At 42.4% G+C, this 12,429-nt stretch overlaps 2 protein-coding genes across 2 annotated transcripts; one reads left to right on the forward strand and one right to left on the reverse strand.

Moving 5' to 3' along the window:
• The first annotated feature begins 1,566 nt into the window (after positions 1 to 1,566).
• Positions 1,567 to 4,488, forward strand: LOC145511603 (olfactory receptor 7A17-like). Its single transcript, XM_081505149.1, has 2 exons — positions 1,567 to 1,577; positions 3,436 to 4,488. Exon 2 carries the CDS (start codon positions 3,458 to 3,460, stop codon positions 4,403 to 4,405), a length of 948 nt encoding a protein of 315 aa, XP_081361275.1. The 5' UTR covers positions 1,567 to 1,577; positions 3,436 to 3,457; the 3' UTR covers positions 4,406 to 4,488.
• Positions 4,489 to 10,126: 5,638 nt separating this feature from the next.
• On the reverse strand, positions 10,127 to 11,080 carry LOC145510822 (olfactory receptor 7A10-like). Its single transcript, XM_081503014.1, has one exon. It carries the CDS (start codon positions 11,078 to 11,080, stop codon positions 10,127 to 10,129), a length of 954 nt encoding a protein of 317 aa, XP_081359140.1.
• Between the last annotated feature and the right edge of the window lie 1,349 nt (positions 11,081 to 12,429).

The raw sequence follows: 12,429 nt of genomic DNA on the forward strand, positions 1-12,429 counted from the left end.
GTTGACTTCTGATATAACTGAGAAACTTGTAATTGGCTTAGAAAAACTAGCATGAATCCAGGGAGTATAAGACCCACAATTTTATACTGAAGGAGCAATGTTATCCCCAGTTCTGAAGAGGGAAATAGTAGTTTTAAAGATTTCAGTAGGTTTTTTTTTTCTCTACCACAAATCAAAGCTTTGAAGACCCAAGGGACCTCATCAAGACAAATTCTCAGTGTTACGGTTTAAAGAAGAATTAGATCTCAGGGATGTGATGAGGTTCTGGGGGCCTTAGTGCTTTGAAAGCATGACAATTAAAGGGGAAGGAGTGATAAAAACTGAATCACCAAACTTATAATGCAATCACTTAGTAGCAGAGAATCAACGGAAAAATAATTACATTGTGTCCAGCCCAGTGTCCCCAAGGGAAATCATGTACTTGGAGGCTGGAGTAACAGAATGAAAATATGCCTAATTAGCTGATGTGTGTGCATGCTTGCTAAGTCCCTTCAGTCCTGTCCAACTCTTTGAGACCCCATGGGCTGTAGCCCTCTAGGCAACTCTGTCCATGAGATTCTCCAGGCAAGAACACTGGAGTGGGTTGTCATGCCCTCCTCCAGGGGATTTTCCTGACCCAGGGATCAAGCCCCCATCTCCTGCGACTCCTGCATTGCAGGTGGATTCTTTATCACTGAGCCACTGAGGAAGCCCTGTGAGCTGACACAGGAAGCTGTAAGTATCTCCTCTGCTGCAGCCCATCAGCCTGTGCCACTTTGGTTAGTGAGGGCCTGGTCCTTAATATAGATTCCTGAATCTGTCTGGGAGCCAATGCTTGATTTTATCCCTTCCTGTTTTCTTGTTTAGGTACAAAAATTCAGTCTGCGTCACTGATCATTTAAAAAGGAACTAGGACTTCTACAGGGAAAGCCTTCTCCCTCAGTCTGCAGGCAGATGAGAGCTCCACACATTTCAGGAGAGGTTCAGAGAGGACGGAAGCCAGGAGCGTGTACTTGAAGTCACCTGAGGACCAATCCAGCATAGTCCAGAGGCCAGAGGTCACTGTGGCTATTTTCTGGCTTTCCTAATATTAGTGTATATATTTAGGTGTAAAAATAAAATGAACCCTTCACTCGTCAACGTTGACAAATGGTAATAGAGGAAGCTCAGTTAGAAGGGATGGTGGTGGTGGTTTAGTCGCTAACTTGTGTCTGACTCTTTTGTGACCCATGGACTATAGCCCATCTGGCTCCTCTGTCCACGGGATTTCCCAGGCCAGAATACTGGAGTGGGTTGCAATTTCCTTCTCCAGGGCATCTTCCTGACCAAGGGATTGAACCTTGGCCTCCTGGATTGCAGGCGGATTCTTTGCCAATAAACCACTAAGGAAGCCCCGTTAGAAGGAATGGAGGCATAAAAGGCTTCCAGTAAAAGTAGACAATAAGTCTAATAATCTTATTTATGAACTGAAGTAAACAAATAGGAATCTCCTTAAGAAATAGAAGTATTCAGCTTCTTCATATAAAATATATCCAACTTTTGTTGTATTTCATTTAGTTCTGATTTTGAATTGGTAGTTTATATTTCATTTGCTTATTCTCTTGGGATATTTAAACTGTAAGATATATCACATCATAAATATATCCCCATTTATGTCCTTGGAAAAAATATATTTTTCTTTGTTATTTTTTTCTGGGCATCCAGAAGATGCCACTGGAGTTGGAATATTGATGAAGCAAGGAAACTTGTCTTTGTTGCATTGCCTCAGGGGTCATTTGAGTTTATTGGATATTTTCCCTCTTCATTTACCTATGTCCATTTCATTTCTCTTTTTTCTTTCTCTCTCATGCTTTGCATTCTTCTCTAAATACCGAGAAGAAATTGGCCTTTCCAATGCTGAACCCCAAATTTATTGTTCTATAGAAAGTTTATAAACTGGAATTTCAGGGCGGGATGGGAAGGGGGATAGGAGAGAGGTTCAGAAGGGAGGGGATATATGTATACCTATGGCAGATTCATGTTGAGATTTGACAGAAAACAACAAAATTCTGTAAAGCCATTATCCTTCAATTAAAAAACACATAAATTTAAAAAATCCTGGAACTTCTGGGTAAAAATTATACCTTCTTTTGGAGAATAATAATTTGGTTTGCCAAGCTTGATGTGTTAACCATTCATGGCCTAAGGAGGGTGGATCTGGGTGACCAGTTTATGATAGTAACACAAGCCAGAAGGACATCATGTGTGCGTGTGTGTGTGTGTGTGTGTGTGTGTGTGTGTGTGTTTGCCTGTGCCTTGTGAAGAGAGACCAGTTCTTAAATCAGAGGCATCTGTACTCATATGTTAAGATGACTTATAATACAGAGGTCAGAAGTTGGTCAATAGATGGAACTAAGTAGGGAAACTGATATAATTCACAGGATGGTTTTAAACTAAATTCATAAAGTGCAAGGAACCACATGGAAGGAGGGATTCTCTATGTGCTGAAGGTTCAGCTGTAGCAGGGAGGCCACCTTGTTCATCAGCATCCTTGACACCATCTCTAATCACTCCCCCTCCTACTTATTCCTTCACCCCACTGGCTTCCTTGTTTGCACTTCAACATGTGGAACAAGCATCTCTGTCAGGTCCTTAGCAGTGGCATCTCCCTCTGCCGGGCACACACTTCTTCTGACATCACAAAGTCTTCTTCCCTTTCTTCAGGAATCTTCAAACAGCACCTAGTTTGAAGCTCTTCCCTGAACACTCAGGACAAAATAACACCTCCTACCACTCTCTCCTTTATACCTGATTTTGTCTTCTTCATAGCATGTGTGACATTCTGACGTATTTTATCATATTTTATTTGAGTATCCTCATTCACCATCCTTGGGCTGCGAGAGGTTTATTCTTCAGCACTATCTACTGCTGCTGCTGCTGCTGCGAAGTCACTTCAGTTGTGTCCGACTCTGTGCAACCCTATAGACGGCAGCCCACCAGGCTCCGCCGTCCCTGGGATTCTCCAGGCAAGAATACTGGAGTGGGTTGCCATTTCCTTCTCCAGTGCATGAAAGGGAAAAGTGAAGGTGAAGTCGCTCAGTCATGTCCGACTCTTAGCGACCCCATGGACTGTAGTCTACCAGGCTCCTCCATCCATGGGATTTTCCAAGCAAGAGTACTGGAGTGGGGTGCCATTGCCTTCTCCAACTATCTACTGGGTCAGCACTAAATATGTATTTCTCAAATAAATGAAGAAATGCCTCATTAGAACTCTGGAATCTATGAGCTCTTTGCCAATGTGATGAGAATGGGACCAAAATTCTTTGTCAGAGAGGAAATGGAGTATACTTGGGAAGAGAGCTTTTCTATTAATAAGGCATTGAGATTAATTACTCGAGGGCTAAATAGAAACTGCAGTATTTCCGCTATGTGAATTATGCCAGTTTGTGTGCAAACTCTTCTTGTTATTTTCCTTTCTCCTGGTAGGTACCTCCACCCCATGGAACCAGGGAATAATACACGAATTTCAGAATTTCTTCTTCTGGGACTTTCAGAAGAACAAGAACTGCAGCCCCTCATCTTTGGGCTTTTCCTCTCCATGTACCTGGTCACTGTGGTTGGAAACCTGCTCATCATCCTGGCCGTCAGCTCAGACCCCAACCTCCACACCCCCATGTACTTCTTCCTCTCCAACCTGTCCTTTGTAGACATCTGTTTCATCTCTACCACCATCCCAAAGATGTTGTGGAACATCCAGAACAAGAGCAAAGGTATCACCTATGAAGGCTGCATCACCCAGACATATTTTTACATACTGTTTGCAGGATTAGATGACATTCTCCTGAGTGTGATGGCCTATGATCGGTATGTGGCCATTTGCCACCCCCTGCACTACATGGTCATCATGAGCCCCCGGCTCTGTGGACTGCTGGTTCTTATATCCTGGGTGCTGATTGCCTTGTATTCCTTGCTACACAGCTTAATGGTGTTGCGATTGTCCTTCTGTCCAGTTGTGCAAATTCCCCACTTTTTCTGTGAACTCAGTCAGGTGATACAACTTGCCAGTTCTGACACCCTTCTTAATAACATAGTGATGTATTTTGCAGCTGTCCTGATGGGTGGTGGTCCTTTTGCTGGTATCCTTTACTCATATTCTAAAATAGTTTCCTGCATATGTAAAATCATATCAGCTCAGGGAAAGTATAAAGCATTTTCCACCTGTGTGTCCCACCTCTCCGTTGTCTTCCTATTTTATTTTACAGCCTTAGGAGTGTTCCTTAGCTCTGCTGCTACCCACACCTCACATTCAAGTACAATTGCCTCAGTGATGTACACTGTGGTCACACCCATGCTGAACCCTTTCATCTACAGTCTAAGAAACCGAGATATAAAAGAGGGTCTAAAGAGATTGTATTTGATGCCAAGTATAAAAGACCAATTATACTAGTGCTCTGGATTGCATAACTCAAAATATCAAAACCAGAAATTGCTCTTTGATCATTGTGAAATAAAATTTGCTCATTGCACTTATTTCCTGGGATTTCCATTTTTCTTTCCTTCTTTGAATTCAGTATCTTTATAGAATTTTAGGAACTCTCTTTTTAAGTTGTATTCTCAGTCTTATATATAGACAGCTGTTATTTTTTCCTACCCACCATTTTCCTACCTTTGGATCAAAAATGTTTGGAAATACCATTTCTTTGATGGAGTATCATAGAATTATGAATAATTTATTAGGAGTAATGTCTTTTCATTAGAGCATTTAGTCTGTTGTTTTTCAGTTACCAAGTTGTGCCCACCTCTTTGTGACTCTGCGGATTGCAGCCTGGCAGGCCTGTCTGCCCCTCATCATCTCCCAGAGTTTGCCAAAGTTCATGTTCATTGCACTGGTGATGCCATCCAGCCATCTCATCCTCTGATGTCCTCTTCCCCTTCTGTCCTCAATCTTTCCCAGCATCAGGGACTTTTCCAATGAATCATCTGTTTGCATCAAGTGGCCAAATTACTGGAACTTCAGCTTCAGCATCAGTCCTTTCAGTGAATATTCAGGGTTGATCTCCCTTAAGACTGACTGGTTTGATCTCCTGGCTGTCCAAGGGACTATCAGGAGTCTTCTCAAGCAGTATAATTCAAAGGCGTCAAGTATTCCACATTCTGCCTGCTCTAAAGCCCAGCTCTCACAACCGTACGTGACTACAGGGAAGACATAGCCTTGACTATACAGACCTTTGTTGGCAGAGTAATGTCTCTGCTTTTCAACACGCTGTCTAGGTTTGTCATCGGTTTCCTGCCAAGAAGCAATCATCTTCTGATTCCATGGCTGCAGTCACCATCCACGATGATTTTGGAGCCCAGAAGAGGAAATCTATTCCTGCTTCCAGCTTTTCCCCTTCTATTTGCAATGCAGTAATGGGGCCAGATGCTATGATCTTAGTTGTTTTAATATTTAGTCTTAAATCGGCTCTTTGCTGCTGGTGCTGCTGCTAAGTCGCTTCAGTCGTGTCCGACTCTTAGCGACTCTGCAGCCTACCAGGCTCCTCCGTCCATGGGATTTTCCAGGCAAGAGTACTGGAGTGGGGTGCCATAGCCTTCTCTGAGTCGCCTCTTTAGGAGATCGTTTTATCTACTGGCAGTCAAAGAGGTTTTAGGCAGGTGTTACTTATTGCCAATTTGTTAACTTGTTTTCTGTTTGTTAGTGTCGTTCTTTCGGAGAAGGCACTGGCGACCCACTCTAGTACTCTTGCCTGGAAAATCCCATGGACGGAGGAGCCTGGTAGGCTGCAGTCCATGGGGTTGCTAAGAGTCAGACACAACTGAGCGACTTCACTTTCACTTTTCACTTTCATGCATTGGAGAAGGAAATGGCAACTCACTCCAGGGTTCTTGCCTGGAGAATCCCAGGGACGGCGGAGCCTGGTGGGCTGCCGTCTATGGGGTCGCACAGAGTCAGACACGACTGAAGCGACTTAGCAGCAGCAGCTGCAGCAGCTTATAATAAGCAAATAATATATGACGGAGAAAAGATACTCTTTACAGTAAAAATGTTTCCCTTTTCTCCATATTATTGCCAACGCCTATTTCCTGCCTTTTTATAATGCCATTGTAACAGACATGGGATAAACTCTCATTGTGGTTTTGATTTGCATTTCCTTAATAATTACAGTAAGTGCCCTACGTATGAACCTTCAAGTTGCTAACTTTTTTTTTTTTATGGTTTCTGAATATATTTATTAATGAGAATTTTTAACCATGTACATAATTTTATTTTATTTTATTTTATTTTTTTAATAAATTTATTTATTTTAGTTGGGGGCTAATTACTTTACAATATTGTAATAGTTTTTGCCATACATTGACATGAATCAGCCATGGGTTTACATGTCATATGTGAACACATGTCACATCTTAAAAGTTAGCAACATGTAAACCCAAGTTGCTAACTTTTAAGATGTGACATGTGTTCACATATCCAGTCATGTAAGTTAGTTCATGCTTCTGGCATTATCTGTAGAAGTTAGGTACCTATGCTAACTTTGTTGGACTTAAGAACAAATAGGACTTACAAACACACTCTTGGAACAGAAGTCATTTGTAAGTAGGGAATTTAATATCTAATGTAAAATATTTCTTTCTGTGTCAGTTGGTCATCTGTGTGTCTTCTTGAGAGCTTCCCTGGTAGCTCAGCTTGTAAAGAATCCACCTGCAATGCAGGAGACCCTGGGTTGATCCCTGGGTCAGGAAGATCCCATGGAGAAGGGACAGGCTACTTACTCCAGTATTCTTGAAACAAAAATCTATTAAGATTCTCTGCTCATTTTAAAATCTAGTTCTTTTGTTGTTGTTATGTGAGTTATTTGTATATTTTAACATCAACTGCTTATCAGATATATCCCTTGTAAATATCTTCTTCCATTTGGTAGTTAGTCTTTTCATTTTGTTAATGATTTCCTTTTCTCTACAATGTTTTCTTAGTATGATATAGTATCATTATTTATTCTTGGTTGTTTCCTTGCCTGAGGAGATATGTATCTAGAAAAGATATTAAAACCAATGTCACAAAGCTTACTAGCTTTGTCTTCTTTTAGGTGTCTTACGGATTCAGTCCCAGAGCTTGCTGGCTGTGTTTCCTTTTGGTGTTTTATAAATTCAACCCCAAGGAAGGTAGAAGCAGCAGGAGAGATGGCACCAACTCTGGCATACCAGCACCGGGTGCCTGCAGCATAGAGGGGAGCAGAGGTGGCAGTGGGGCACGGGACCCCGTCCCCTCAGCTACCTAGGTGTCCATGACCCCGCCAGCCTCCATATCTGCTGTGTTAGAGCTGGCGAAGCTTACCACACTGGACATGCCACAGCATCCCTACCACCCTAGCGCCACCGCCTACCACCACCCTACCCATATGGCATCAGAGCCTGTGACTCAGGAGATCTCAGAGGAGCTACAAGAAAAGCATCACAAACATATCAGAAAACTATCCACCCAGCGTCCCAAGCAGCACACCAGAAGCACTGACAACAGCAAGGTACCACACCCCAGAGGCACAAAAGCAATAGCTGATGCACAGGGTAACTCCTCTGACAGAGGTTATGGAGGGTCTAAAGTGCAGATTCATAACCAGAGGCAGCTCAGGTAGAATTGAGAAAAAAAAAAAAAAAAAAAACCTATATCATGTTGCCACCTACTGGACAAAGATAGAAAAACATGAAAGTTCTAATCTCAGCCTGCTGAGCCCCCAGAATGTTAGAACTCAAAGTAACATTAAGTGTATTTAAACATTTTTAATATCACACACGTCAATTATTTTGAAAGATTCAAACAGATTATCATATACATGTGTTCAGGTAGAGTTTCCAAGAGAACATAAGTTTGAATGAATCATTCAATATAAAAGACGTGGGTGATACAAAAAAAGAATGTTTAAATACACTTAATGTTACTTTGCAAAAGATTTCATTTTCATGTTGTCCATCTATTTCTTGAAATTCCAGATGTTCAAGCTGGATTTAGAAAAGGCAGAGGAACCAGAGATCAAATTGCCAACATCCATTGGATCATTGAGAATGCAAGAGAGTTCCAGAAAAAACATCTACTTCTGCTTTATTGACTATGCCAAAGCCTTTGACTGTGTGGTTCACAATAAACTGCAGAAAATTCTGAAAGAGATGGGAATACCAGACCACCTGACCTGCCTCTTGAGAAATCTGTATGCAGGTCAGGAAGCAACAGTTAGAACTAGACATGGAACAACAGACTGGTCCAAACAGGGAAAGGAGTGTGTCAAGGCTGTATATTGTCACACTGCTTATTTAACTTGCATGCAGAGTACATCATGAGAAACACTGGGATGGATGAAGCACAAGCTAGAATCAAGATTACCAGGAAAAATATCAATAACCTCAGATATGCAGATGACACTACCCTTATGGCAGAAAGCGAAAAAGTAAAGAGCCTCTTGATAAAAGTGAAAGAGGAGAGTGAAAAAGTTGGATTAAAACTCAACATTCAGAAAACTAAGATCATGACATCTGGTCCTATCAATTCATGGAAAATAGATGGGGAACAGTGGAAACAGTGACAGACTTTATTTTGGGGGGCTTCAAAATCACTGCAGATGGTGACAGCAGCCATGAAATTAAAACACGGTTGCTCATTGAAAGAAAAGTTATGACCAACCTAGACAGCATATTAAAAAGCAGAGACATTACTTTGCCAACAAAGGTCCATCTAGTCAAAGCGGTGGTTTTTCCAGTAGTCATACATGGATGTGAGAGTTGGCCTATAAAGAAAGCTGAGCACCGAAGAATTGATGCTTTTGAACTGTGGTTTGGAGAAGACACTTGAGAGTCCCTTGGACTGCAAGGAGATCCAGCCAGTCCGTCCTCAAGGAAATCAGTCCTGAAATATTCACTGGAAGGACTGATGCTGAAGCTGAAACTCCAGTACTTTGGCCACCTGATGCAAAGAACTGACTTATTTGAAAAGACTCTGATGCTGGGAAAGATTGAAGGTAGAAGGAGAAGGGGACGACAGAGGATGAGTTGGTTGGATGGCATCACTGACTCAATGGACAGGAGTTTGAGTAAACTCCGGGAGTTGGTGATGGACAGGGAAGCGTGGCGTGCTGCAATCCATGGAGTTGCAAAGAGTCGGACATGACTGAGCGACTGAACTGAACTTGATGCCTCAGGGGGCTACCCAGCTGACGCTGGTGGTAAAGAACCCCTGCCTGCCAACGCAGGAGACCTAAAATACGAAGTCTGATCCCTGGGTCAGGAAGATCCCCTGGAGGAGGCATGGCAACTCACTCCAGTATTCTTGCCTGGAGAATCGCATGGACAGAGGAACCTGGCAGGCTACAGTCAAAAAGGTCACAAAGAGACATGACTGAGCAAAGCATGGACTCACATGATAGGTATTGTGGAAACAACTGAATAAGGAATACAATCCTAAACAGGCAAATAAAATACAGTGACAACTAGCAGGATACAGTGTATGTCAAAGTCCAAAATATCAGAAAGAGCAGCTAAGGTGGTGATACAAAGGAATGATGTACACAAACATGAAATCAGTGGTCTGAATTTTTCCTTGTTATAAACACACAGATAGCTGTGAATGTCTTCAGTAGTTTTCCCTGCATAGGAGCAGTACAGCTCATGACTATTCTTTATTAAAATAACTCTTGGATAAGAGGGAAATCACTAAGCTTAATCAAATGAGTTCTATAAATTGTATGAAAGAGGTGAGATCAAATAAATGGAAATTTCAATAATTAAAGGAAGGAGAAACTTCTGCTTCTACAATCTGATCTCAAAAATTGCAATTTCTGCCTGTGAGGTTTTTTTTTTTTTTTTTTTTTTTTATAAGTTTATTTATTTTAGTTGGGGGCCAATCACTTCACAACATTGCAATAGTTTTTGCCATACATTGACATGAATCAGCCATGGGTTTACATGTGTTCCCCCTCCTGGACCCCCCACCCACCTCCCTCCCCATCCCATCCTTCTGGATCATCCCATTGCCCCGGCCCTGAGCCCTTGTCTCATGCATCGAACATGGAATGGTGTTCTGTTTCACATATGATAATATACATGTTTCAATGCTATTCTCCCAGAACGTCCCACCCTCACCTTCGCCTGTGAGGTTTTAAATCTTTCAGTCATGCTCTGTTCTTCAGCTTAGAACAACTGGTGTTTTAATAGTTGTCCTCCCAAAGAATGCTTTCAGAGCGGTCTTTATGTCCTTGTTCCTCAGACTGTAGATGAAGGGGTTCAGCACGGGTGTGACCACAGTGTACATTACTGAGGCCGTTGCACTTGAGTGTGAGCTTTGGGTAGCAGCAGAGCTAAGGTACACTCCTAAGCACGTACAATAAAATAAAGAGACAACTGAGAGGTGAGATGCACAGGTGGAAAATGCTTTATACTTCCCCTGAGCAGATGAGATTTCACATATGGAGGAAACTATCCTAGAGTATGAGTAAAGGATACCAGCTAAGGGAGCACCTCCCAGCAGGACAGTTGCAAAATACATCACCATGTCATTAAGAAAGGTGTAAGAACAGGCAAGTTGGACCAACAGTTTGAGTTCACAGAAATAGTGAGGGATTATCACCTCCCTACCAAAGGACAAACTCAACACCATTAAAGTTTGCAAGAAGGAATGTAGGACATTAATGACCCAGGAAACAAGAACCAGCAGTCCACAGAGCCAGGCACTCATGATGGCCTTGTAGTGCAGGGGGTGGCAGATGGCTATAAATCGGTCATAAGCCATCACTGTTAGGAGGAAGTCATCCAACCCTACAAACAGTGCGAAAAAATACATCTGGGTGATGCAACCTTCATAGCTGATAACTTTGTTCTGGGTCTGGATGTGCCACAGCATCTTTGGGATGGTCGTGGAGGTGAAACAGATGTCTACAAAGGACAGATTAGAGAGGAAGAAGTACATGGGGGTGTGGAGGTGGGCGTCTGCGCTGACGGCCAGGATGATGATGAGGTTTCCAAACACAGTGATCAGGTACATGAAGAGGAAAAGCCCAAATATGAGGGGCTGCAGTTCAGGTGCCTCTGAAAACCCCAGAAGAAGAAAACCTGAAACATGTGTTAGGTTCCCTGGTACCATGTGGTGGAGGTGACCTAAAGGAAAGGGGAAAATATCATGTCTAATTTTCACAAAAAAGACATTATCACATCATTGGAAACCTGTTATTTATATTTTGCCTAATTGCATTTAAATGTATTTGCTTAACTAAGTTCTGCTTTGTTTATGGATCTGCTCCCCTTTAGGGAATTTCTGTGTCATCTGGAACTGACAAGGTTGTCCCACTTGCTGCTTTTTCCCTGGGATGTCATCTATTCCACATAAATACTTTCATTCATTTGGGGATTATAAACAGTGGTGATCATGTTCCAGGTGATGTCTTGGCAATGAGTATAGGGTTCTAAAACACAAAATCTCTAAGAATCCAGTCACAAAGTAAACATAAGCAAGTCATATAAGTGTGTGTGTATGTGTGTGTGCTCAGGGGCTTCTTTCCCACTCCATGCACTGTAGCCCGCCAAGCTCTTCTGTCTGTGAGATTTTCCAGGCAAGAACATTGGAGTGGTTTGCCATGCCCTCCTCGGGGATCTTCCCAACCAGAGTTAGAACCCTGGTCTCCTGAGTCTCCTGCATTGCAGGCGGGTTCTTTACTGTTAAGCCACCAGGGAAGTCCATATATATGTGAATATATATTGAATATATATATATATGTATAACTTATATGTTATATATAACTTTTGAATGGTGACTGTTGCTATGAAGAAACCTGAAAGGTTTTAGGGAAAGAGTAGAGAAGGCATGCTGTTTTTTAAATTCAAGGATGAAAGAGTAGGAGCCATGAACATATTAGGTGAAGTGCATGCTTGGCAGGGAGAATAGCCAGTGCAAATGCCCTGAGGAAAGTGCTTGTTTAAAGTGTTCAAGTTTAAGAGAAAAAAGGAAACCAATGTGGGGAGGGCATAGGGCAAGAGGGAGTGAGCAGAGATGGTGTCAAAGGATGCTGAGGAACAGGGTGACCTCCCTGGTGGTGCTGAAACTTCAAATCATAAGACTTTTGTCCACGTCATGTAACTAGTACTTTATGAAATTGTTGCAGAGATGTCCAATGTGTTTAAATGGATCCCTTTTTTTGGCTGAGTTCTGACCTCTGTGTATGAGTCTCCTTGCTGTGCTCCGTTGCTTCAGTCGTGTCCAACTCTTTACGACCCCATGGACTGCAGCCTGCCAGGCTCCTCTGTCCATGGGATTTTCCAGTCAAGAATACTGGAGTGGGTGGCCATTCCCTCCTTCAGGGGATCTTCCCAACTCAGAAATTGGACCCAGGTCTCCCACATTGCAGGCAGATTCTTGGAGTTAACTTGGAATATATGAACTCAGTACCACCACTGTGAGGACTTCTCATACTCCACCAGGCACCACAAACACACACA

Source organism: Giraffa tippelskirchi, chromosome 6 (genome assembly GCF_054371585.1).
Source record: "Giraffa tippelskirchi isolate mGirTip1 chromosome 6, T2T-mGirTip1v1.2.pri, whole genome shotgun sequence".
Lineage (NCBI taxonomy): Eukaryota > Metazoa > Chordata > Mammalia > Artiodactyla > Giraffidae > Giraffa > Giraffa tippelskirchi.

Coding starts and splice junctions, on each gene's coding strand:
- LOC145511603 (XM_081505149.1), top strand. CDS start 3,458: ATGGAACCAGGGAATAATACACGAATTTCAGAATTTCTTCTTCTGGGA.
- LOC145510822 (XM_081503014.1), bottom strand. CDS start 11,080: ATGGTACCAGGGAACCTAACACATGTTTCAGGTTTTCTTCTTCTGGGG.